Source organism: Panthera pardus, unplaced genomic scaffold, assembly GCF_024362965.1.
Source record: "Panthera pardus isolate Hobbes unplaced genomic scaffold, ASM2436296v1 HiC_scaffold_15, whole genome shotgun sequence".
Taxonomy (NCBI): Eukaryota; Metazoa; Chordata; class Mammalia; order Carnivora; family Felidae; genus Panthera; species Panthera pardus.
This window is the reverse complement of record NW_026526710.1, coordinates 1045191-1069264: the sequence shown is the minus strand read 5'-3', so window position 1 is coordinate 1069264 and position 24074 is coordinate 1045191. Positions and strand designations below refer to the sequence as shown.

General features: G+C 46.9%; 2 protein-coding genes across 10 annotated transcripts in view; both read left to right on the top strand.

The window, feature by feature from the left end:
- TCTN2 (tectonic family member 2) overlaps window positions 1–4969 on the top strand; it is a 29895-nt gene extending 24926 nt beyond the window's left edge. For all 7 annotated transcript variants that reach the window (XM_053901934.1, XM_053901935.1, XM_019467675.2 and 4 more), the window contains 5 exons: window positions 114–220; window positions 3071–3230; window positions 3994–4119; window positions 4269–4357; window positions 4753–4969. In XM_053901934.1, the coding sequence (XP_053757909.1) occupies window positions 114–220; window positions 3071–3230; window positions 3994–4119; window positions 4269–4357; window positions 4753–4856 (586 nt within the window). In that variant the 3' untranslated portion in view covers window positions 4857–4969. The remainder of the gene's footprint in view (window positions 1–113; window positions 221–3070; window positions 3231–3993; window positions 4120–4268; window positions 4358–4752) is intronic.
- A 2449-nt stretch (window positions 4970–7418) lies between these two features.
- The window catches only part of ATP6V0A2 (ATPase H+ transporting V0 subunit a2), a 43620-nt gene continuing 26964 nt past the window's right edge, over window positions 7419–24074 (top strand). For all 3 annotated transcript variants that reach the window (XM_019467671.2, XM_019467670.2, XM_019467669.2), the window contains exons 1-6: window positions 7419–7765; window positions 12973–13051; window positions 15804–15901; window positions 17876–18013; window positions 18953–19041; window positions 19821–19947. In XM_019467671.2, the coding sequence (XP_019323216.2) occupies window positions 7649–7765; window positions 12973–13051; window positions 15804–15901; window positions 17876–18013; window positions 18953–19041; window positions 19821–19947 (648 nt within the window). In that variant the 5' untranslated portion in view covers window positions 7419–7648. The remainder of the gene's footprint in view (window positions 7766–12972; window positions 13052–15803; window positions 15902–17875; window positions 18014–18952; window positions 19042–19820; window positions 19948–24074) is intronic.

Sequence of the window (24074 nt, the reverse complement as noted above, 5' to 3'; positions counted from 1 at the left end):
TCTGGCACCTTTTTATTTAGGCACCCAGCAAGCACAACCTAGATACTCCCTCGAAAGGACTTCAGGATGAGACCCACCGGTCACGTGCTGAGAAATGTCTTACTCTTTTGCAGGGAGAATGCTGTTGAACTACTTGATTCATTAATACAAGCAACTCATGTTGCAATGAGAGGCAACTCCAATTACAACGATCCTAGCGATGGCTGGGTCGAAATAATACGTAAGTCAAAGCTGCATAGATGTGCAGCGTGTAACTTGTTGCTATGACTACATAGTGCAAGCCCTGCCCACACGGCAGCTCTTCCTTTGCTGTGGCTCAAATGACGTTTGTTTTTAGAGGTTAATTCTCCAGCCAGCAGGCTCTTCACATCTTTTACCTCTTATTAACGATGCCCCCCCTTTTTTTTTAAGTTTATTTATTTTGAGAGAGAGAGAAAGAGAGAGCGCGAGTGAGCATGTGTGCTGGTGGGGGAGGGGCAGAGAGAGAGGAAGAGAGAGAATCCCAAGCAGGCTTTGTGTTCAACGCAGAGCCTGACATGGGGCTCGAACCCACGAACGGTGAGATCGTGACTTGAACTGAAATCAAGAGTCAGACGCCCAACGAACTGAGCCACCCAGGCGCCCCACCATTTTTGTTTAAGAGAAAAGCCACATGAAGTTCAAACTGCCCAGTTGTTTTATGAGCTAAGTCTTTGTAAAAGGAAGTCTAAATGAGTGTTGAAGCTTTTCAGCGCATTTCAGTTTGCATTGCTGTTTTTGACCGCCAGGGATGTAGGCAGATGAGAACGGACTTTTTAATTTATCAAAGCAATGTTGTTAACCTAAAAGAAAATAAGGTGATTGAGAACGTGATGCTGAGTGAAAGAAGCCAGACACAAACGGACACGAACTGTCTGATGCCACGTGCATGAAATGCTCAGAATGGGCAGATCTGTAGAGACAGAAAACACACTGGTGGTCGCCAGGGGCGGGGGCGGTTGGGAGGAAACGAGGAGTGACTGCTAATGGGCACAAGGTTTCTTTTGGGGGCATTAGAAATGGAATTTGGCGATGGCCGTACAACTCTGTGCGTGTACCGAAAACCACTGAATTGTATACTTTAAATGGGCGAGTTGTGTGGCATATGAATTGTGTCCCAACAGAGCCGTTAGAAAAGAAAGACGTTAATGTGCAGCAGGTCAGGAGAGCAGGGACCACCCAGGCCGGGTAGGAAGACTCGGGCCGGGGTGTCTGCAGCGAAGGGCTTGCAGGGGATCGATCGGCCAAGGAGGTGAGGTGCGTGGCACGGGCAGCAGCGGTGAGCCACGCTAGCTTGCCACGGCACACCCGAGTTCAGCTGTGAATCCGATACGTGTGTCTGGCCACTGAGCTCCAGCTCGCTCTGCTTGTCAGTGCGGAAGCTCGAGGCCACGGTTTGTGGTGGCAGAACTGGGACCAAAAGCCGGGGTTCCAGCCTCTTTGCTGTCTCCGCAGCCGGCAAGTCAGGCGGCAAGTCTTTCTGACGTCGTGGGGGGTCTTAAGTGTGTAAATATGCTGAACAGAAAGAAAGCTTCTTCTGTTGCTCTCATTGACGGGTTGCCTTTTGGGGCCAGAGAGAGCTAACCGGCTCTACAGTACCCGCTTTCCTAAGTCCCCTCCTGTCGCTGCGGGTGCGGCTGCACCCCTCCCCTCTGCCTGGCCGGTGTAAGCAGCTCTCTGCGTCCAGCACACTTTACCTTACCACCTTCGGTCGCTTCGGCTCAGCGGGCTGGAATTCGCACAAAGAACCATCCAGACACTTGCCTGTGCTCTTCTCACCCGTTGTGATTCGGTCTGGATCATTATGATCCCCGGCCCCCTCCCCTCTGTGGGCGGTGAGGGATCACGTCATGTCTGTGGGCTCGACGTGCCCATATCACTCTCTGACTTTGGGAGGGGTCCCGGGGGCCATGGGGCCATGCCCCATGCTCCAGCCACTAGACCCCGGGTTGGATCCTCATCTGGAAACAGAAGCTTGTCAACTCCTGGGCTTTGCCACCTAGGCCGGCTGGATGGGCTGTGGACTGCCCGAGGGATGGAGGGAGGGGGTCAGGAAAGCACCTGAGAAGCGGAACGTGTGGCAGGTTTCAAGACCGAGAACCCAAGGTGGTTAGGTAAGAAAGCGGAGGTGATGGCATTTTGTTGCCTTCAAGGTGGAAGCAGTTAGCTTCTCTGTCACACGTAAGCCCAAATCAACCCTGGTCCTGGTTGATAAGCAGAAGAGAAGTGACGCTGAATGCGCGCATCGAGGAGGAGGAAATTTGATGTCATAAAAACACGGTGTCACCACCCGCCACCCCTCCTGTAACCCACCTCGCTGCTTTTCCCGAGGGCTGGTTTTCAAGATGAATGAAAGTTGATTTCCTCTTCAGTTCTATTCTCTTCCATGTGTGTTACTCTATGACAACACATTAGGAAATTGCTTCCGAACTACTTAATCCCTACTAACTAAAGTTGTTAGCTGCATTTCAAATGTCGTACACAGCTTTTACGAGAGCAGTGACAGCATGCCCTTTGTCTTGTGGCATCTTACTGCAATTGTGTGGTATTTCTGCTAAAACTCTGGGGGAGCTTGGAGCTTGGGAACTGAATCAGGATTTATGGCTTTATTATGTGGGACAAGGATTTTATTATTAAGTTGAGTTTTTTCACTAAAAAATTATTTGAGAGAGAGAGAGAGAGAGAGACAGAGACAGAGAAAGAGGGAAAGAGAGAATCTCAAGCAAGCTCTGCACTGTCGGCACAGGGCCCGATGTTGGGGCTCGATCTCACAAACTGAGATCGTGACCTTGAGCCGAAATCGAGAGTCGGACACCTAACCAACTGAGCCACCCAGGCGCCCCCGTGGGTCCGGGACTTTAAGGTTCCAGTGACTGGCTTTACAAGGAAAAGTTTTGAACTCAATGGATAACACAGTTATTAGAGGTGAAAGATGCAGTAACGTGATTGCTATCTAATAACGTTTCCTGTTTTCTCCCCCTGCATCATGACATTGCAGGAAAACCGTTACTAAATTATTCTTTCCAAAATGCACCGCTTGACGTCTCTGTAGGCGCAGATGCCCCCGACACAGACACAGGGGCAGACCCATCGGTTAGTGTGAATGGCGTCTGCACGGATATTCCTGCCCGGCTCCACGTCCGCATCCTCAGCTCAGATGCTGGTGCAGTGGAAGGGATTACTCAGCAGGAGATACTTGGCATAGAGACAAGGTTTGATTGCATCTTGGATAAGTGTCGTTTGGAGAGAGTCAGTAAAGTCGAGAGTGCTCCGAAGAACAGAGAAATGCCACTTTACAGTCTGATCGTGTATTTACAAATTGCAAATATTAGCCACGGGAGTATATGTATAAATGGAATATGTATCCACTGTGTGTGTAATGGTAACTTGTTCTCACAAGTATTTGTGAAGCTGTGTGTGAGGGATTCTGCGGGGTCTCTTGGGGGGACAGAGATGAGCAAGGGGTGCTTTGTGCTGAGCACAGTTGAAATCCGTGAAAGTAATAATCCACTGGGGTACATGATGGGGAGGGCGTCTCCCAAAGGGGAGTTGGGTGCGGGTGCCGGAACAGGAGCAAAGGGGGGATGCTGGATAGGCAGCAACGGCGGACGTTAACCACCAGACACACCCGGTAGTGCTCTGCTAAGAATGACGCGGTGCGTGTGCACGTGACACGTGACACGTATAAAGGCGCCTTCGTACTGCGCCTTGCACTTGGCAAATCCTCCCAAATGGTTAGCTGTTGTTCTTATTCTCCTATTGTTTATTACTGTAGCCGGGTGATCGGCCTTTGAGGTGCTCCTCTCTCTCTGTGCTATTAGAAATTTTACATCATCCAAAGAGGGGGACAAATTACTAGAATTTGAACGTTTTTAAAGAGAATCCCAATTTATATTGTTGCTGTCAGTTACCTGATGCTCTTAACAGATTAGAAACGATTGGTGGATGTGTTACCTGCAAATCTTTTCCTCCCAGGCTCTCCTTAGTGAACTGGCAGTTCCAGTGTGGGCTTACTTGCGAAGATAAGGCCGACCTTTTCCCTGTCAGTGCGTCCGTCCAGTTTATTAAGATACCTGCACAGTTACCCCGTCCACCAACAAGGTAAACCGGTTGGCAACCTAAGTTGATGTTATTAGGAAGCAGAAAAATATATACTGGAAAATAAGTTTATTTCTTTCATCAGGTTTTGGTGCGTCTCATCAAAAGTGTGCTTTGTTGTACCTACTGTAATCTTCTAAAATGTTTTGTAGATTCCAGATCAATTTTACAGAGTATGACTGTAACAGAAATGAAGTGTGTTGGCCACAACTTCTATATCCTGTGACCCGGTATTATCAAGGTAGGGTAAAGCAGATTTCTGGAATGGTTATCATTATGTAATGTGGGGGAGGGGAAGAGAGAGAGGGAGAGAGGGAGAGAATCCTGAGCAGGCTCTACGCTCTCGGTGCGCAGAGCCCGATTCGGGGCTTGACCTCACGAACTGTGAGATCACGACCTGAGCTGAAATCGAGGGTCAGACGCTTAACCAACTGGGCCACCCAGGTGCCCCCATAATATTAAAAAAAATGTGTCACAGAAAACTTAAAACGCATAGAAAAAAGTTAAAAAAGAATTACCAGTAAGGTTACCACTCAGAAATTATCACTATTATTGTTTTGGTTTACTTCTACCTAAATAATTACCAAAAAAGTTCAGAAGTAAGAATTTTGCTTCATTTCATTCATTTTTTTGCAGGGGAGCCTTATTCTCAGTGCGTGGCCAAGGGCTTACTATTGGTATCGTTTTTCATGTTAGCTGTGTTCCTCAGTAGCCCCTGGGCCAGAACATGCCAAGTGTGAAATTTCAGCTGCCATCTGACTTCTTGCAGACCACAGACTTCAGTGATTGGTTGTACTTCTGTGTACCTCTCTGTAAAATTATAATAAATGCAGCGCTTTATTTTTGTAGCAAATTTTTCTTAAGTGCACTGCGAATTTAATCCACACGTGTAACTATCCAGATGTGCAGAGCAATGCAGGAGAGGCGTGCATTCTCACCGCCGGACCAGGCTGAGCAAAATGCATCAGAGGGTCAGCTGGGTAAATAAATATTAGAAGGTTTAGTGTATCACAGGTTTCTAAAGTCAGAGGAATTTTGGTCCAAATAGATTAGTCTTACCTTAGAAAGTTAGTATTTTCTCTAAATTTTTATTTCTGTTGAATTGATTAATTTCCCCTATTCTAAAGAAAGAATTAAAAATCCATAAAGCCTTAAAATGTATATATTATAAAATCTATTATTTTGTGTAAAGACACAAAATAAATTGATGAGGGAGGGGCTGAGGGAAGGAAAGTAATATCGAGAGGAGGGTAAAACAAAATCAGGAGTAAAGGTAAATCTGTGAAAATACACACCAAAGACCTTGCCTATAGCTAAGGTAGACCCCTTATTTAGTCTTTAGTTTACAAAAAACCAAGTATGATTAGCTACAGGAATCATAGGTGCATGGATTTAAAATAAGCTGGTTTTCAATGAAGGACAGTTTTTCCTAGTTGAGCCTTGGCAGAAATTCCTCCTGTGGCTCCTTCCAGGGGGACAAATGGCACGATGCAGGGGTCACTGGGGGAAATGGATGTCTTCAACCACAGCCCTATCGTGGGCACACAGCAAATCTCAGGAGTTTTCTTTGTGGGCCAGAGAAATGTAGTCATGTTTCGTATGGACTTTGTATACTGTCCGTAAACCTAATTTTGAAAAGTGATTGTCTTCCCTTTCACACGCTGATCGAATTCCTCGTGCCTCCTGACTTCCCAGACACGTCGAATGTGTTGTTGCATTTTCCAATATAAACCTGTGAATCTAGTTCTATTTTTTACTAATTCATATTAAACATGTAACTAATGACATAAAAAAGTTTCTCCCCCAACACCACTCACTATTTATATTTCATTGAGCAATACTGGATTCCCTTCTGCTGCTCTTTTTCTTTGATTTGGGTCTCTGTGGTTGAAGTGATTACATCCTATAGAAGGTGTAAAAAAAAACTGTCTTTTGTCAAATAAAAGGAAATGCCCACTGATCAATTAATTGTAGTGATTCAGAAAGTCTTTCTCTGGCAGTTAGTGAACTAGCTCTGGAAAATTAATGACAAATTTCCAAATGACAGATATTCGAGCCTGATTTTGTGGGCTTTGTTAGGGTGACTTTTGTAGTTAAGAGGGGAAAAGCACACTTTGGCAGAAAAATGGCATCTGAGGGACCTACTATGTGTTTTTAACTTTTACGTTTATACATTCACGTATGCAGTTGAGAAATACTTATTGAGTGGCTACTACATGCTGGGCGCTGGAGATACCAAGGCAATGTCCCTTGTCTGGTGGAGCTCCCATTCTAGTGGGGGAAAACTGGCAGTAAATACAGACAAGACAATTGCGGACAGTGGTAGGTGTGATGAAGAAAATAAAACAGGATGGGGTGGAGTGGGGTGGGAGATTACCTTAACTAGGCGTTGGGGACAGCCTCAGAAGCTGGAACATTTGAGCTTAGACCCGGAGGAGCCAGCTTTGAGAGGGTGTAGGAGAGGGATGTTCTAGGAAGAGGGAGGAATCAGCAAGTTCAAGCGCACCTACCTGGGATGATAGCGGAAGGCAGGGGCGGCGGAGCAAAGGGAGACCAGGGCTAGGCGATGGAGATGAGCGCTTGAGGCAATAGAGGGGTCAGATCCTGTGGGATCCTGCCGGCCATGCTAAGAAATTTGGATTTTATCTGGAAAGCAGTGGCAAAAGCCAGAGAATTTAAACTGGGCCGCACCAGATTTTCGTCCTGTGTCAGAGATCACTGTAGCTGCCGTGGGGAGGATCCGCAGAGCCGGTGCGGGGGTGGGGAGGCGACAGTGCCGGCGTCCGACCCGGCTTTCTGATCTGCCCGGGGGGCGGGACCCGAGAGAACGGCCCCGCGGCAGGAGCCAGCCGCGAACCCACGATGCGGCGTAGTTCCGCTGGTAGGAAATGTCCCGAGAGGGCAGATCTGAGACTAGGCTTTCGCGATTGCCGGGAGCTGGGGAGGGAAGGAGTGGGAACTGACTGCGCGGAGCAGGTGGAATCCTTTTCGGGCTGATGGAAATGTTCTAAAAGTGGATCGTGAGTGACGGCTGCACAACCACTGTAACCTTACTAAAAATCACAGAATTGGATGCTTCAAATGGGTGAGCTTTACGGCACAAACTCAATGAAACTCATTTTCAAAAGCTCTAAAGAGCTGAGCGAAGGGCCGTTTCCTGCCGGGAGCCTCCGCGGGCGTCCGTCGGCCGCAGGATTTGTGCGGGTTGGCCCAGCCGCGGTCGCCGGCGGCCGTAACTCCGGGCGTCCATTGGTCGGCCGGCGGGGGGGCGGGCGCACGCGGGAGGGCGGAACCGGAACCGGCTGTAGCCGGGGGGCGGGGCCTCGCGCGCGCTGTGGCGGCGGCGGCTGGAGCGGGGCCGCGGTGGCAGGACCGGGGGCGGCAGCTGCAGCTCGGAGCCCCATGGTGCGCGGCGGCGGCCAGGCCGCAGGAGGAACCCGAGGCCCCGGTCGCCCCGGCTGACCGCACGGACCCGAGCGGCCCGGAGCCGCCGCCGCCCGTCGGGCCCCGCCGGGGCGCGGGCTGGCCAGCCATGGGGTCCCTGTTCCGGAGCGAGACCATGTGCCTGGCGCAGCTCTTCCTGCAGTCCGGCACGGCCTACGAGTGCCTCAGCGCCCTGGGCGAGAAGGGCCTGGTCCAGTTCCGAGACGTGAGTGTCGCCCGGGAGACGCGGGCCGCACCTGCCCGCCCGGCCCCGCATCCCGCCTTTCTTTCGCTCAGGCCTCCCTTCCGCGGGCTCCTGGGCAGGGGCGCGTCGCTATCTCCGTTTCGCGGGCGGGGAAGCCGGGGCCCGGCTGACCGGCCCGAGCTTCCGCAGAGCGGAGCCCGATCCCAGGGTCCGGGCGTCTGGTCCGCGGCGGCTTTGGCCGGGTTGGTTAGGAACGCTCTGTGTAGGCTTCATCCACTTCGGGTAGTGCCATCAGATGCTCCGGAGCGCCGACTCCGTGCCAGGCACAGCGCTAGACGGGAGGGCGAAATCTGTGAGGCCTTTTGGAGTCCTTCTGGAACTTACGGGGGTGGCGGGGACAAATATTAAGCAAATACGTGAACAAAACGTTTGCTGTGAAGGTAACTACAGTCGGGTGGTCAAGGAAGGCCTCTTTGAGGAGGTGACGTTTAAGCCAGGATGAAGCCTGAATGGGAAAGAGCTGGTCCTGGAAGATCTGGGGGAACAGGGTCCCAGACGGAGGGAACCGAGGGAGCCCAGACCCCGGATTGGGAACGAGCTTGGTGTGAGCACGTGGAGGGGAGGGGGTTTCTGTCGGTTTTGTTCACTGGTGTATGATGTGCATAGGGCTGCCTAATAAGGAGGGGGAGTTGTCTTCCCAGCAGGTAGGGATAGACACTTGTTTATGTCCGTTTACTTGTTTATTATTTGTTTACACCGTGGATTGTCAGCCCCCAGGGCCAGGGGCCTCTTCTGACTTGTTCACTCCTGATTCCCCAGGACTTAGCACAGCCCCTGCCATTTGTGGGCATTAATAGGCATTTGTTGAATGAAGGAACAGGCCTTTATTGAGCGTTTGCTCTGTTCCAGATAGTGTTTTTCGTGCTAGCAACTCAGTGGTGAGCAAGGTGGCCGAGGTCCTTGTGTTCTTGTTGTGCATAGCCTCGGAGGAGACAGATAAACACACTCTGTGCACAGGGATTGTGAAAAGAACAAGGCGTGGAAGGGGAGTATTAACCAGGATCTACCACTTAGCGATTGAACTGGAAGTCCTTTCAGGGGAACATTTCATTTCCCGAGCCACAACTTTCGTCTTCTGGTTGTTTCCCTTCATCTCTCTGAGGGGCCCTTCATTTCAAAAGGGAACACCCCTACCCGAGATCTGATATCAGTGACCCTTGGGTCGGCTCCAGAGGAATTACAAGGTCAGGAAGAAAGTCTTGAACGACAGCCGAGGCTGCAGGGAAGGCCCAGATCTCTTCCTGTTTCCTGGAGCCACTTGGGCTTCAGTTCATGGTGCCCACTTACCTGGTAGGGGCTGTGATCAGCTGTGAGTAGCACCGGAAGGATTCAGGAGACAGGAGCGGAACTGGCTCCCTTCTGTATAACTGGTAGACTTGTTCCTTCCTGTTAGTACTCAAGTTGAGAGAGACTGATATTATCAAGCTTAAATCTTAGAGGTTTGAACAAAGGCCCTAATTACAAAGACTCAAGTTTCACTGAGCGCCATTACATTAGGTAGTAGGGTATATTGGGATCCTTATCTGAAAATCAGGGGAAAAAAAGTGCATATGAAGAGCTCAGCTGTGTGTGTTTGGGTTGACTGTCAAACAGCATGGGTGCCTAGAGTAAAAGCTCCGTAACATCTGACACGTCTCTTGCCCCTTTCCGGAATTCCTCACTGACTTTGCCTTCACTGGCTGGGATAACTAACATCAGTCTTTTCTGGCTTGCATAGGCTCTATGATTTTCCCCTTTCAGTACTCCTGAGGGCAAGGAGGCAGGCGCGGGTTGCTGTAGTGACAGCCCATGAGAAGACTTGGAAAATATTCCCCTAGCCCAGGGGTCTCAGTGAAGGGCAAGTGCATCTCCCTCTTCTGACAGTCTGCAGTCTAAGAACAATTTTCCCCAGTAGTCCTTGAGCTGCTGGAGTAGGAAGATGGCTAGTGTGGGTATCAGGGAAACCTGCACCGGGTCGCCTCTGCTGGTTTTTCTGGGTTGAAGGTTGTTAGCCTCGGGGAGCCTGGGTGGCTCAGTCCGTTGAGCTTCTGACTTCGGCTCAGGTCACGATCTCACGGTTAATGAGTTCGAGCCCCACATCGGGCTCTGCGCCATCAGCGCGGAGCCTGCCTTGGATCCTCTGTCCCCTCTCTCTGCCCCCTACCCTGCTTGCTCTCTCAAAAATAAACATTTAAAATAAGTAAATAATTAAAAAAAAATCATAGGTTGAAGGTTAGTCTTGAAGTTCCCCCCGATCTGTGGAGGTGCGTCCCAAGACCCCCAGTAGGTGGGTTGCTATCCGAAACCGCGGAACCGCGGATCGTACTGAACGTTGTCCATATTGTGTCTCTTCCTGTGCATACGCACTGTGGCCCACTGCAGTTCATAGCTCAGGCACTGTCAGAGATTGACAGCAATAGAACGATTATAAAATGTACCGTAAGAACAATTATGTGAATGTGTTTGCGAGGATATATGTGAGTTACATCTCTTGTCAGTTTATCTTCTTGTCCTGTACTCACCCCTCTTCTTCCGATGATGTGAGACGATAAAACGTCCACGTGACAAGAGGAAGCGAGGCGAATGATGTAGGCACTGGGCCGTGATGTGGTGCTGCTATTGACCTGGGGAAGTGCCAGAAGGAGGATTGTCTGCTTCGCCACCAGGGTTGACCTCGGGCGTCTGAGACCCTGGAAAGGCTCAACTGTGGACAAGGGGCTCTACTGTGCTTCCTGTCACTGGCCTAGACGTAGGGTGACATTGCCTCCCTAAAAAGAAAACAGAAACGAGATTCTGTAAAAGAAACCGCGCGGCAGAAAAAGCCAGGTGACATCTGTGAGACGGTGGGGGTGGTGTGTGTCACACCCAAATACGTTTGTATTGTTGCCGCAGAAATTGGCCTCCTCATAAAGAGTCTACTGTTTGCGGAACCACCATGTCCACGTGGAGTTCGCCAGTGTTTGATGTTGAAGAAAAAAAGCCCTGAAATGGGGCAGTGCCGTCGTTTGTAGACCGCTTGGGATGCATCGCTTCCTTTTCATTCTGGGCTCTGCGGATTGTGCCTGAGTCACGACGAACTTGAAAGCGGTTACTTGAGATTAGTGTGATCCCAGAAATGAATGTGAATGTGACAAGCAGAAGTGAAATGGGAATTTTTATCTTACTTCTGGTTAATCCTTTTAAAAAAATTAGAAAAACTGAACGAGAACTGAGCCTTTGGGGTCGACTCTTCCCGGTTTGGGCAGTTTCATGGCAAGCTCTTGTCTAATTGTGGTTTCTGAGAGTGCCCGACATAAGTGATGGGGTGCAGGAAAGATAAAATTCTTGCCTTAAATGCCTTCCAACATGAGTGATCACTGTAACCTTTTTTTGTTATAAAATAATAAATGTCCATTGTGGGAAATTTAGAAAACCTAAGAATAAGATACTAACCTCTATGATCCTATTATCTAGAAATAAACACTCCAACATTTTCGTTAATATTGGTTTAACGTTATTTTTCTAATAATATTTTAAAGTGTACGTATATACGTATTTTCATATAATTGGAACCACACTGAACATATCTTTAATTTTTTCTAGACACAAATCAGAACTGACTTCCTCATTACATTTTCTTTCACCATATGTATATATGTGTATATATATATAAATATATATATATGTGTGTGTGTGTATGTATATATACATGTGTGTGTATTTTATTGTTTTAAGCTTTGTATTAGAAGTTAAGTAGAGGGAAGAGTGTTTGGGAACAGTGAGTTCCTGTGGACCCGTAACATAAATTCATGGCCCCTCATTGCAGCCTTCCACCTCCGGACAAAATCTGTCCCTCCCCTCTCAGACCAGATTATTCTGAAGCAAATCTCGTGTGTATAATTTCTTTCATAAATATCTCCATAATTATCTCTAAAAAGTAAGGACAGTTAAAAATCATAACTACAGGGACTCCTGGGTGGCTCATTTGGTTGAGCGTCTGACTTTGGCTTAGGTCATGCTCTCACAGATTGTGAGTTCGAGCCCCATATTGGGCTCAGTGCTGACAGATCTGAGCTTGGAACCTGCTTTGGATTCTGTGTCTCCCTCTCTCTCTGCCCCTCCCCCACTCACAGTCTGTCTCTTTCTGTCTCAAAAATAAATGGTAAAAAGAATAAAACAAATCATAACCACAATATCATTATTATACTTAAATTTTTATGTAATAATTTCTATTTTTTAAATGTTTATTTTTGAGAGAAAGAGACAGAGTGTGAGTGGGGGAGGAGCAGAGAGAGAGGGAGACACAGAATCTGAAGCAGGCTCCAGACTCTGAGCTGTCAGCACAGAGCCCGGCGCGGGGCTCGAACTCACGAACTGTGAGATCATGACCTGAGCCGACGTCGGACGCTTAACCGACTGAGCCACCCGGGCCCCCCTAAAACGTAAGTTTTAATAAGGGCATAATAATCAGTTATACGAACCATAATTTTTATACCCCTTTATTGATCTGTATCATAGAATTCACCCATTTCAAGTGTACATTTCATTGTTTTTTTAGGAAATTGACTTAGGCGTCCATCACCACGATCCAGCGTTAGTAGAACATTATATCCCCCAGTAAGGTCGCTTGTGCTTACATACAGTTAATCCCCAGACCTGCCTCCAGCCCCAGGCAGTCACTGATCTACTTTCCGCCTCTAGATTTGCCTTTTCGCCGGGACATTTCATGGAAAGGGAATCGAACCGTATGTGGCCTTTAGTGTCTTCTTGAAAGACACACTCGCATTGTTTCTGAGAGTCATCGCGGTGTTTGGTGCGTCAGTGGGGTGTTCCTCTTGATCGCCGAGCAGTGTGCTATGGTCTGCGTGTGGACCATAAGCTCTTTGACCAATTTTGTATTGTTAATAATTCTTTCTTCTATCGCTGAGGTTGACGTTCTTCTTGGTAAGTTTTTGTAGGTATCCATAGGTTTTTGCTTAGGTTAATTTTCTTCATGGGATGTTTCTGGGCCAAAGGGTATTTTTCAGGCTTTTTTTGGTAACAGTTGCCAAGCCGCTTTCCAGAAAAGCTGTGTTGGTTCCCACTCCCATCCAGTTAGTGTGTGAGGATGTACTTTTCCCTAAAGCCTTGCCCATCATATTTTATTCTTAAAATCACATTTACCTGTACATTTTAGAAATTTCAGAGCAAATTTTTCATCCTTTTCTCAGCTCAACCAGAATGTAAGTTCCTTCCAAAGAAAATTTGTTGGTGAGGTGAAGAGGTGTGAAGAACTAGAACGAATATTAGGTAAGTGTTATTTTATTTTATTTTGTTATTTTGGGGGGTTAAGTTTATTTTACTAACTTAATTATTTGTATATAAGCAAGCCTTGTTCACTTTAGAAAAATTAGAAAATATAGGCCAGCAAAAAGGAAAAAAGAATTCACCATCCTGTACTTTTTACTCTTTACCTATAAAAGTAAGGATTCACATATATAACTATCAGGCTATTTTGTTGTCAGCTCTGTTTCTCAGGAAGTCCTGTAACATCTTTTCGTATCAATAAACAGATGGACCCCTCATCATCCTTTTTTTTTTTAAGTTTATTTATTTATTTTGAGAGAGAGAGAGAGAGAGACGTGGGAGGGGCAGAGAGAGAGAGGAAGAGAGAGAATCCCAAGCAGGCTCTGTATCAGCAGTGGAGAGGGACCGTGACCTGAGCCGAAACTAACAGTAGGTCACTTAACTGAGCCACCCAGGCACCCTAGACGCGGCATCATTTTTAATGGCTGCCTAGTATTTCATGAGATTAATGTGTTAATAATTTATGTAGCCAATCCCTTGTAGTTTATCATAATTGAAGACATTGTATACATGTTACTTAAAATTATGCCAAAGATCAAGGGAGGCATGAAATGACAGATTGGCTTTGTTTGCAAAGGTGTTAGATCAGTGTTCCCTTGATGGTTAAGCTTCACAGCTCAGTAGCTCAAGGCTACTTGCTTTATCTGTAAGATCTTTACCGTCTTAGCCTAAGATAGTCATCACTATCAATTCCAGTGTGAAGTTCTGACCGAAATGGGGGGAGGGAGAGGATGATTGCATACCACCTACTGAAGTACAAAACTTTTTTTTTTAGGAGGATGAAAGAGGGGTGCCTGGGTGGCTGAGTCAGTTAAGCGTCTGACGTGGGCTCAGTTCATGATCTAAGAGTTAGTGAGTTCGAGTCCTGCTGCGCTGACAGCTCAGAGCCTGCAGCCTGCTTCGGATTCTGGGTCTCCCTCTCTCTGCCCCTCCCCTGCTTGCACTCTTTCTCTCTCTCAAAAATAAATAAACATTAAGAAAAAAAAAAGAAGGATGAACAAAAAAACATGGGGATGAGTGAGCCAAGGAAGGGACAGAATATGACTTTTGAAATAACTTTTAAAAAAAATTTTATTTACATATATATATATATTTATTTATTTATTTAGAGAGGGAGAGAGAATCCCAAGCAGGCTCCCTGCTGTTATCACAGAGCTGAACACAGGGCTCCGTCTCACAAACTGTGAGATCATGATCTGAGCTGAAGTTGGATGCTTAACCAACTGAGCCCCCCAGGTGCCCCTGGAATGATTCCTAATAGCTAATATTTATTGTGGATCTTTATCGTTTTGAAATTTATTTTATTTTTTTTTATTTGAGAGGGAGGGGGAGGAGCAGAGTGAGAGAGAATGAGAGAGAGAGAGAGAGAGAGAGAGAGAGAGAGAGAGAGAGAGAGAGAGAGATTGAATCCCAAGCAGGCTCCACGCCCAGTGCAGAGCCCAATACGGGGCTTAATCCCACAACCCTCAGATCGTGACCTGAGCCGAAATCAGGAGTCAGATACTCAACCGAGTGAGCCATGCAGACACCCTGGATTTTATGATTTAATTGGAGATTTTTAAGGCCAAAACACTTTTAATGATCTGAAATCTATTCCTTGCATATTGTTTGAAGTCCTAGTTCCTTGTGTGGATCGTGTGCGATAGAGTGACATCATATTCCTTTCTTTGCAATATAGTGAGTCCTTGGGCAGGTCGTGGATTAGGAATGAGGTTTTTAAAGGCAGTGACAGCACATCAGGCACGTGGAGGACTTCCTATAGCTTAAACTGTTTCAAAAAGCATATAGATTTCAAAAAGGAAAACAGATGTCCCAAGTAAATTAGGTTTAATTGGTGAAACGATTTGTATCCCATTTCCGGAAACCTCTTAAGCCCCGTGCTTCCTTTGCTATCCTGTTAGGGAGACATCCTCACCTTTCTGTTTCTTCCTCTCAATAAAATAACTAGTAACCCTTCTCCAAGATATTCTATCCGGTTATGAGTTTACCAGGCGTTGTGACTTGCGTCCTAAGGACAAGGATGCTTCATGGCATTGAAAATGTAAACTGAAGAAATTCGGTTAATTTTGCCTGGTTCACTGCGAGTTTTATGAATCTGGCTGTCGACGAAAGTAGGGAAGCAGCGCGGATTGTTGTGAGTCCGAACGGCCTGGCCAGCGCGGAGCTGTCCGGAGAGCCTGGCTCTCTGCCCTGTGCCCTCAGGGCCCCCTGTGCCCCTCAGGGCTCCGTGCGCCGCTAGAGGCTGTGCTTCTCCTGGGGGATTTACTTCCTCCTAACGGCACCTGCCAGGGAGTCCCGCTGCTGTCTCCGGGGGGGACGATTCTAGGTCTGTCCCTGGCTTATCCTGCACTTCTGAGTGTGTCTCATCTGCAGGTACAGAAACAGCTGCGACTCCAGAGTTCTTTAACTAGGGTCTCAGACATAAAGGAGACTTGGGGGGATTTCAGGGAATGTTTGTCAGGTTATCGTCGATCTTGTCACTGCGTGCTCACCTCTGTAGGTGGTATTATTTTGTAGATCTTTGGAAGCGAGGTTGTAAGAGGCTTTTTGTAAGTCAGTTGGAGTAAGCAAGACTTCTGTGCATTCAGACATTAATTTTGAGGCGACCCAGGAATGGTTGGGACGGAAAATGTTCTGACTGAAATGTCTTGGAGCGGGTTTTTGAGTCTAATTTGTTTACCTTTTATTCCCACAGCATATTTGGTACAGGAAATTAATAGAGCTGACATTCCCCTGCCTGAGGGAGAGACCAGTCCTCCTGCACCCCCTCTGAAACAAGTCCTAGAAATGCAGGTAATGTGTTTCTGAAGAAGCTGTTTTAGGTCGCTGATCGCAGACACTGCTCGTCTACTGAGTTTATATCGTCCAGGGCTTGTCGGGTTTTCTTCTCAAAACCGTGGAATGAAAACTAAAGAACAATGCTATGGTTAGCCCTCCAAGTTTTGTTTTTTTTGTGTTTTTTGTTTTTTGTTTTGAGAGAGAGGAGGGGCACAAGTGAGCGAGGGGCAGAGAAAGAATTCCAGGAGGGGTAGAAGGAGAGAGAGAGAGAGAGATAGAGAGAGAAGTGGGGCTTGAACTCAACTAAAGCGGGATTCGAGCTCACCTGATGTAGGACTCGAATTCACGAGCTATGAGATCATGACCCGAACCGAAGTTAGATGCTTAGCAACTGAGCCACCCAAGTGCCCAGCCCTCCAAATTTTAAGTGTAATTTAGTTTTCTTGTAAAATGTAAGATGCACGCGCCCTTTCCAGGTGGTGTTGAGCTGAAGCTAATGAAAATTGGGTTGTGAAATGGGGTGCTTAGTCAGGTAATGTTTCTGAAAGTACGTTCCGGGCTTATCCGGGCTTTAGCGTGCCTCTCCTGGCGTGAATAAGGGAATCTTCAGTCCTGGACCCTTTGCCTTCTGCCAGACTCACGGACCTCCCCTCTGATGCTCAGAAGCTAGTATGAAGGTGATAGGTCATTCCAGGTCAGCAGCAAACAATTCCTTGTCCCTGAGTTCAGTGTCTCAGGGATACAGCGTTCCCCCCGAGAACCCTGGCTTGTCTTGTTAGTCAGCGCCCCTGTGACTTATCCCCCGAGGTTTGTGTCGATCATCTGATAGTTCATCGCACTGGGAACTAGACTAGAGCCCCTTAGAGCTCTTCTGAAACAATCAGTATTGTGTAGCCAGGACCATTCCATGGCTGGCCACTCTGTTTATCTGGGAGGAAGTCATTTAACATTTGTTATATGAGTGGACTTGAGAGAGAATTGTACAATCAGATGAGTTGAAAGCGGTCATCTGGTTTGGCCTGTTTGATGGGTTGTTTGTGACATAATGACAATTTCGGCGATTACTGAGTATTTATAGTTTTCATAAAAGGCAGAGCACAAGTAATGGAGGTAGTATGTCAAGGGATTTGTTTGCATACAAGTTTTCAGTGAGTCAGGGGTTTGTTCTACAGATCTCTGCCTCTGTTGTTCGAATACTTAAGTATTGTTAAAGAAAGATGCCTGCAGTGTAATTGATTATGAAAGAAGATTCGATCTCAGGGCATCCTTCAGCCCAATTAATCATATAAGCGCAACTTATACATGTAGACTTTTTTTTAACTTTTAATTTTTTTTTTTTTTTTTTTTTTACTGTTTATTTTTGAGAGAAAGAGAGAAGGAGAGTATGAGCGGGGGAGGGGCAGAGAGAGAGGGAGACACAGAATCCGAAGCCAGCTCCAGGCTCTGAGCTGTCAGCACAGAGCCCGACACGGGGCTCGAACTCATGAACTGCAAGATCATGACCCGAGCCGAAGTCGGATGCTTAACCGACTCAGCCACCTATACATGCCCCTATACATGCAGCCTCGTAACTAGAGGCTGGGAATATTTATGCTCCGAAAAGGTGACCTCAGTTTTCTTCTCTGTTGCAAATAAACGGAAACGTAGACTTGAAAGGAGACCGTTTGATGTGTGACAGTGGGTAAGCAGATGAAGGAAAATCCACGCAAGTGGTGGGGGCTGAGATCAGGCCAGGCCAGCCCAGGGTACCGTGAGTCATCACCTGCGACACCTCCATCGTGCGTGGTGTCAGCTTCTTAGGAGTTCCCTGAATCAGTACGAAACCGTAAACGACGGGCCTTTAAAGTCTCCGCATGCTTCCATATCCCTGTCCGACTTTCGGATTCTGGCTTGTTAAGCCCGGTCCTGGCTCTAGCAAGTGTGTGAAAAAATGATGAAACTACGCTTGGAACGGACCTGTCCTCTTAAGTAACTGCCCTTTTGTTTTAGGAGCAGCTGCAGAAGCTCGAGGTTGAGCTGAGGGAAGTCACCAAGAACAAGGAGAAACTGAGGAAGAACCTGCTTGAACTGATTGAGTACACTCACATGCTCAGAGTGACAAAAACCTTCGTTAAACGAAACGTGGAGGTACTGACCACACACGGGAGGAAGTGCATTTCTTTTGTAAAACTCTCGTTCCCGTAAGGTTTCTCTTTCGGCTATTCGTTATCAAACAGGTTCATTTTGATCTTAGCTTTATTTTTCAGTCGGATTATACGACATGAAAAAAAAGGTGTTAAGCTTTTCCCCGCGTTGGTTGATTTAGCGATAACGATACTTCCTATTTGTAAAATCTTTAGTTTTCAGTTGAAAAAAATCTTTTTATGTTCATGAGGGAAAAAATGGGAAAGTAGCGTTTGAGCTCTAACATTTAGGTATTTTTTTTCTTTTTCTTCACCAAATTACTAAGAGTAAAAGAATTAACAAAAAAGTCTTTGTAAGAGTAGAAACAGTCTACATAATAGTCTGTCCTCAGCTGAGTAGGGAGGGGAGTCTGTTCTGTCAGGGCTGTTTCGTTTGGCGTGGTGACATCTGACTGAGCACTCTGTCTCCAAGCGAGGCGGCGGCATAAATTGTAACTATATCTCTAGTGAACGACTTCAAGTAGCTTATAAAAAAAGCGACGGGGCAATGATCGTTTTTATTTACCAGAGCTGTGTTCCACGTCTAATTTGTCTTGGGGTGTCGGCGTCCAGATCTGGCACCCAGTTAGGATGCCCTATAAACTTGTTTGGAAACATGACTTGGGAAATAAAGTGTCACTTTTTTTTTTTTTTAACATTTATTTATTTTTGAGACAGAGAGAGACAGAGCATGAACGGGGGAGGGTCAGAGAGAGGGAGACACAGAATCTGAAACAGGCTCCAGGCTCTGAGCTGTCAGCACAGAGCCCGATGCGGGGCTCGAACTCACGGACCGTGAGATCATGACTTGAGCTGAAGTCAGCCGCTTAACCGACTGAGTCACCCAGGCGCCCCTAAAGTGTCACTTTTAATAAGACACACTTGGTTTCATATTTCTTTGTAGTTTGAACCTACTTATGAAGAATTCCCTCCCTTAGAGAATGATTCCTTGTTGGACTACAGCTGTATGCAGAGGCTGGGAGCAAAACTGGGGTAGGTGACAACCACCGGGGGGGGGGGGGCCGAGCATCGCTGTCCTTGTCGTCAGTGGAGGGATGAGAGCTACCATTTGAAGGCCTGTGATGGAGTGAAAGAAAGTGCATGTCTGTTTAAGAAAACACTGTACTCCTGTATTTGCTGAGTTGGATTATTCAGCTGTATTGACTTTTTAGCTAAATACCATGGGGATTTCTTCTTTCAGTATAATGAGCTGGAAAGAAGGAACGTTTATGCCATTCAGTGTTATATCAATAAGCCTACAATAATAGGTCAGTGACGCATCAGGTCCTGTTTTGTTTGGTGGAAACATAGGGGCTAAACTGAGTTGGTTAATTAATTAATTGATTTTTTAATTTTTTTAAAACGTTTATTTATTTTTGAGAGAAAGAGAGAGAGACACACACACAGAGCGTGAGTGGGGGGGGAGGGCAGAGAGAGATGGAACACAGAATCCGAAGCAGGCTCCAGGGTCTGAGCTGTCAGCACAGAGCCCGGCGAGAGGCTCGAACTCCAGAACCGTGAGATAGGACCCGAGCCAAAATCAAGAGTTGGACACTTAACCAACTGAGCCACCCAGGCACCCCAGCTATACATTTTAAAGGATGTTTCAAAAATTTTTGACCCAGCATTTTCGATATTTTGCATTTGGAGGGCTTTCCAGATACCCTTTTCACCATTTTTCCAGAAATGAAAGTCTTCATTTTTCCTTTTAATGCAATTTGAGGATTCAGTTGCTTTTCAATTGACTACAGGTTGCTTTTATTGTCTCATAGGTTTGTATCTGGCCTAATTAACCAAGGGAAAGTTGAAGCATTTGAGAAAATGCTGTGGAGGGTCTGCAAAGGGTATACCATCGTGACCTATGCAGAACTGGATGAGCCCCTCGAGGACCCTGAAACTGTGAGTCGATGTCCCGATCACCTTTTAACCATGACAGACTGGCAGCAGAGTTGGGGGCGCAGTGCACAGGGAGCTGCCTGAGAGTGGGGTGTTCACCTGATGGCTTATCATCCTCGAGTACCTTCAGGTGTAGCTCTAAAGTCTAGGACTTTCTCCTCGATGGCAGCCGGGAAATTACCGTAGACACGTTGCTACTGTCCAAGCCTCAGACCCCATTGAGGTTTCCCCCGTCGTACCACAGTCCCTTTTATAGCAGACAGTCTAGTTTTGAATCACAGTTTGGATCTAATTGTCACGTCTCTTTGGTCTCCTTCATTCTGGGACAGTTTCTCAGTCTTTTCTTGACTTTCACGACCTTGACATTTGAAAATGATTATAGATCAGTTGTTGTTGTTGTTTTGTAGAATGTCTCTGCATTTGGGTTTGTCTGCTGTTTTCCCAGGATTAGATTCAGGTCATGCGTCTTCTGCAGGAGTGATGCTATGTTCTCCTCCCTGCATCCTCATGGGCGCACGATTTAGTTTGTCCCATTGCTGGTAACATCGCTCTGATCACTTGGCCGAGGTGGTGACTCCTCGACTTCACTGTGAAGTCACTCCTTTTCCTTATAATTAACAAGTGTTTTAGGGGAAGTGCTTTGAAACTCTGTACCTATCCCATTCCTTACCAGATTTTCCGTTCTTTGTTTCCCATTTGATTCAATGAATTATACTCTTACTGTAATTATTTATTTTGATATTAAAATTCTCTAGATTTGGCCACTCGGGGCCCATTCAGGCTGGCTGTTATGTCCTTTTTTCCGTGCTGCCATCATTTTTGGAGCGCTTGTGCTTTTGAGCACAACAAGCTGTCCGGATTCATTTTGTAATCCCCTCACACAGCCGTGGAATCGGCCATTTCTCTACGAGCCTGGTACTCTTTAGTGGAGAACGGTATTTAGAAGCCAAGGTGTAGTCTCTGGATATGCCCGTTGTTAATTGAGGAGTTGTGTTCCCCAGTCTGTCACTGGACAGCCCTAGGACACACACACACACACACCTACCTTTATTTCTGGGCCTGTGCGTACATACCGAAAACTGTGAGTTCGCATCCAATTCCAATCCAACACCACAGAGTTCAGTCTCAGTTCCTCCATTTCTGTTTTTGTAACGTTTTCCTTTGATGGTGAGAAACTCGGCTCCTGTTGTTGTAGTATTTTTACTTATTTTCAGTCCTCTCGCCTGTAACCGACCTTCCCGTCAGTGTCTCATTTTTGCCACCCCCACATCCCCCTGTGCGGAGCCCTGAGTTCCCCATGCCAGGTGGGCCCCTGGTGTGGGTGCCCTCCTCACCCTGCCTGGGCCGCTCCCCTACGTAGATGCTCTGCCCACCTTGCTTCAGCTCTGGCTTTGCCCAGGCCATTTTTGGTCTTCCCCTCCTTCTGGGTCCATCCCTGCACGTGCACTTAAGGCTTTAGGACTGAATTATTCAGGAAGGGAAGTAGAGGGGCAGGAGAGAGAAAGAGCCATCAGCACTTTTTAAAATCTCTATGATTTTTTTTTTTTTAGATTTTACAATAAAAATAACTATATTGCTCTAAATGAGGATGAACTGATCTATTACAGGTAGAAGAGGAACTTTAGCTTCTTAATTTTGAGGAAAGGGTTTGTGGGTTTTTTTTTTTTCTAAATTTGCCTCAGGAATTTTGGCTGCAAGATTACTGTATGTCCCATAGTAGTTGTGACACATAAAGAGGAATTTGGCTGTGAAATGGATTTTCATAAACTTTAGCCTGAAAAAACCACGCATGTTTAACCTAATGCGTGAAAATCTAATCAGTCAAGTTGTTCATTAACCGTCCACCTGTGATCTTTTCTACTCTTTTGTGGCTCCTGTAACTGCCACTAGCATCTGTTTCTTTGTCCTTCAACTGTGACCTTTATGACCTCTGTATGTAAAACTGAAGATAGAAACCATTCTGCAGTGGCCTTACCTATTCTTTTGAGCTTTTTCTTTTCCTTTATTTTATTCTTATTTTTTTTTTTAAAGAGAGAGAGGGAGAGGGGCAGAAGAAAGAGAGAGAGATTGAGAGAGGAAGAATGCAGATGAATCTTAATCGGGCTCCGTGCTCAGCTCACCTGGGAGCCTGATGATGGGCTTGACCCCACAACCACGAGATCATGACCTGAGCCAAAATCAAGAGTCAGAGGCTCAACTGACTGAGCCACCCAGGCGCCATTGAGCTCTTTCTTTATTAAGAGGACCTATCAGTCATTCTCATGCAGAACTTTCATTCACATTAAAATTGTTTTCTATATATTTCTAAGCTCTTTTATGGCAGGCTTTTACCAGCTATGGGAAAGGGCATTAAGTACCTGTGAAGAAAGAGAAGTGGATTAGAGAGATGTAGATCTTGAAAATACAACAACTTCTCTACAATTACACAAGAGATGCATGCTGGTTGTAGAAAATTGGGAACAGTACCGAAAACGTGAAGGAGAAAATCTATCCCCTGTGGTCCTGTTCAGAAAGAGCCACTGCTGACATTTCGGTGTGTTATTCTTTTTGTGCTTGTTCTGGGTGTTCGATTTGGCAACTTCTTCTCCGGTTCTAGGATTTGTGTGTTCTGATCCCTCAGTGTCATTACCGACCCCAGAGCTTATTTCTGGCCATTTCCCCCTTGTCGGTCTGGTTTCTAGATGCGATGCTGGACTCCGGCGATTTCACTGGGTTTTATGATTTGTATTTCATGTTGTGAACTGTCCCTGTGCCTTCTTACGCCCGAGGTGGTTGACATGGTACTATTGTTAAAGTTGTTATGGAATCTTCGAGGTCAGGTGTACTATAAATGCCGTTTCTTTCTTCCCCCGTTTCGTTTCTTCAATTACTTATTTTGAAATAATTTCGGTTTACAGAAAAGTTGCCAGAAGAGAACAGAGACTTGTCATATCCCCTCACCCACATTTCCCTGTCGTTAACAGGTTCCCACATTTGCTCTGTCACCCGTGTGCTCTCTCTGTGAGTCTCTTCCCGTTTTCACTAGGCTCTTTGCACACTTTCTACAAGGAAGCCATAGACTCTGTCACCCCTGGGTCACTCCAGTGCGGGTACTCCCAAGCAAGGACACTCTTCCACAACCACGGGGGGCCCCTCCGAAAGAGGGAAAGAGCACGGGTGCAGCTCTTTTGAATACTCCGAACTTGCCATGCCCACCTCCCAGCAGATTGCCTTTCTTCCTTCCTGATCCAGCACCTCCCCCTGAGTCTGTAGTCCCGTCTGGAACAGGCTGACCCCATCCCTCTGGGCCACTTGATGTTTCGTCACCACCAGACTCGGGCCATATGTTCTTGGCAGGGACACCTTGGAAGTGACGCTCTGGCCATCTCAGCGCATCTCGTCAGGTGCGGGCCCGTAACGTCGACCTGGTCACGTGGCCGTCTGCCGGGTTCCTCCGCTTTCATGGCATCGTGTTGCCTTTTGTGATTGATGAGTAGCTTGGTGGGAGGTGTTCCAAATGGTGCTAGTGTCCCGATCACCAGCCTGCCCACCACCTGTAGCGTCCATTGACGGCCCTCGAATCTGCCACCTCCGTCATGGCTGCCACGTGGTAACCATGTGGGTTCTCGATTTCCATCTTTCCTTCTGTACTTATTAGCGATTCCACGGAAGGTACGCTTCTCCCCTCTCGCATCCAAGGACTCATGGCTTCCCATTGTATTTAATGACTTGTAATCTGTCACACTCAGTGTTTATTTGGATGCCCAAATTGTCCCTGATTCAGCTACAGAAGGTCCCTTCACACGTGTTCCTGTGTCGTTTGGCCTGTCCTTAGCGTTCACTGAGCATTCCCTTCCTTTCTGGCAGCACAACGCATTCCAGCTTCATCTTGGGCTTTCGGTGCCTGGCCTGGACCCAGCCATTTCTCCAAGGACCCCTGGTTCCTTTTAGTGGACGATGTTTACAAAGGTCTGGGTGCTCGAGTGCTCACCGCGTACGGGAGTGTCGTCGTTTCTGGGCCCTTCCAGCGGTAGCATGTGTGTGTGCACACACACGCACACGCACGCACACCCGCACATGTCCACGCGCACAGCTGTAACCACCTCTGTGGCTCCCTGTGCTTATATTTTATAAAGCTATGTGTCCCGACT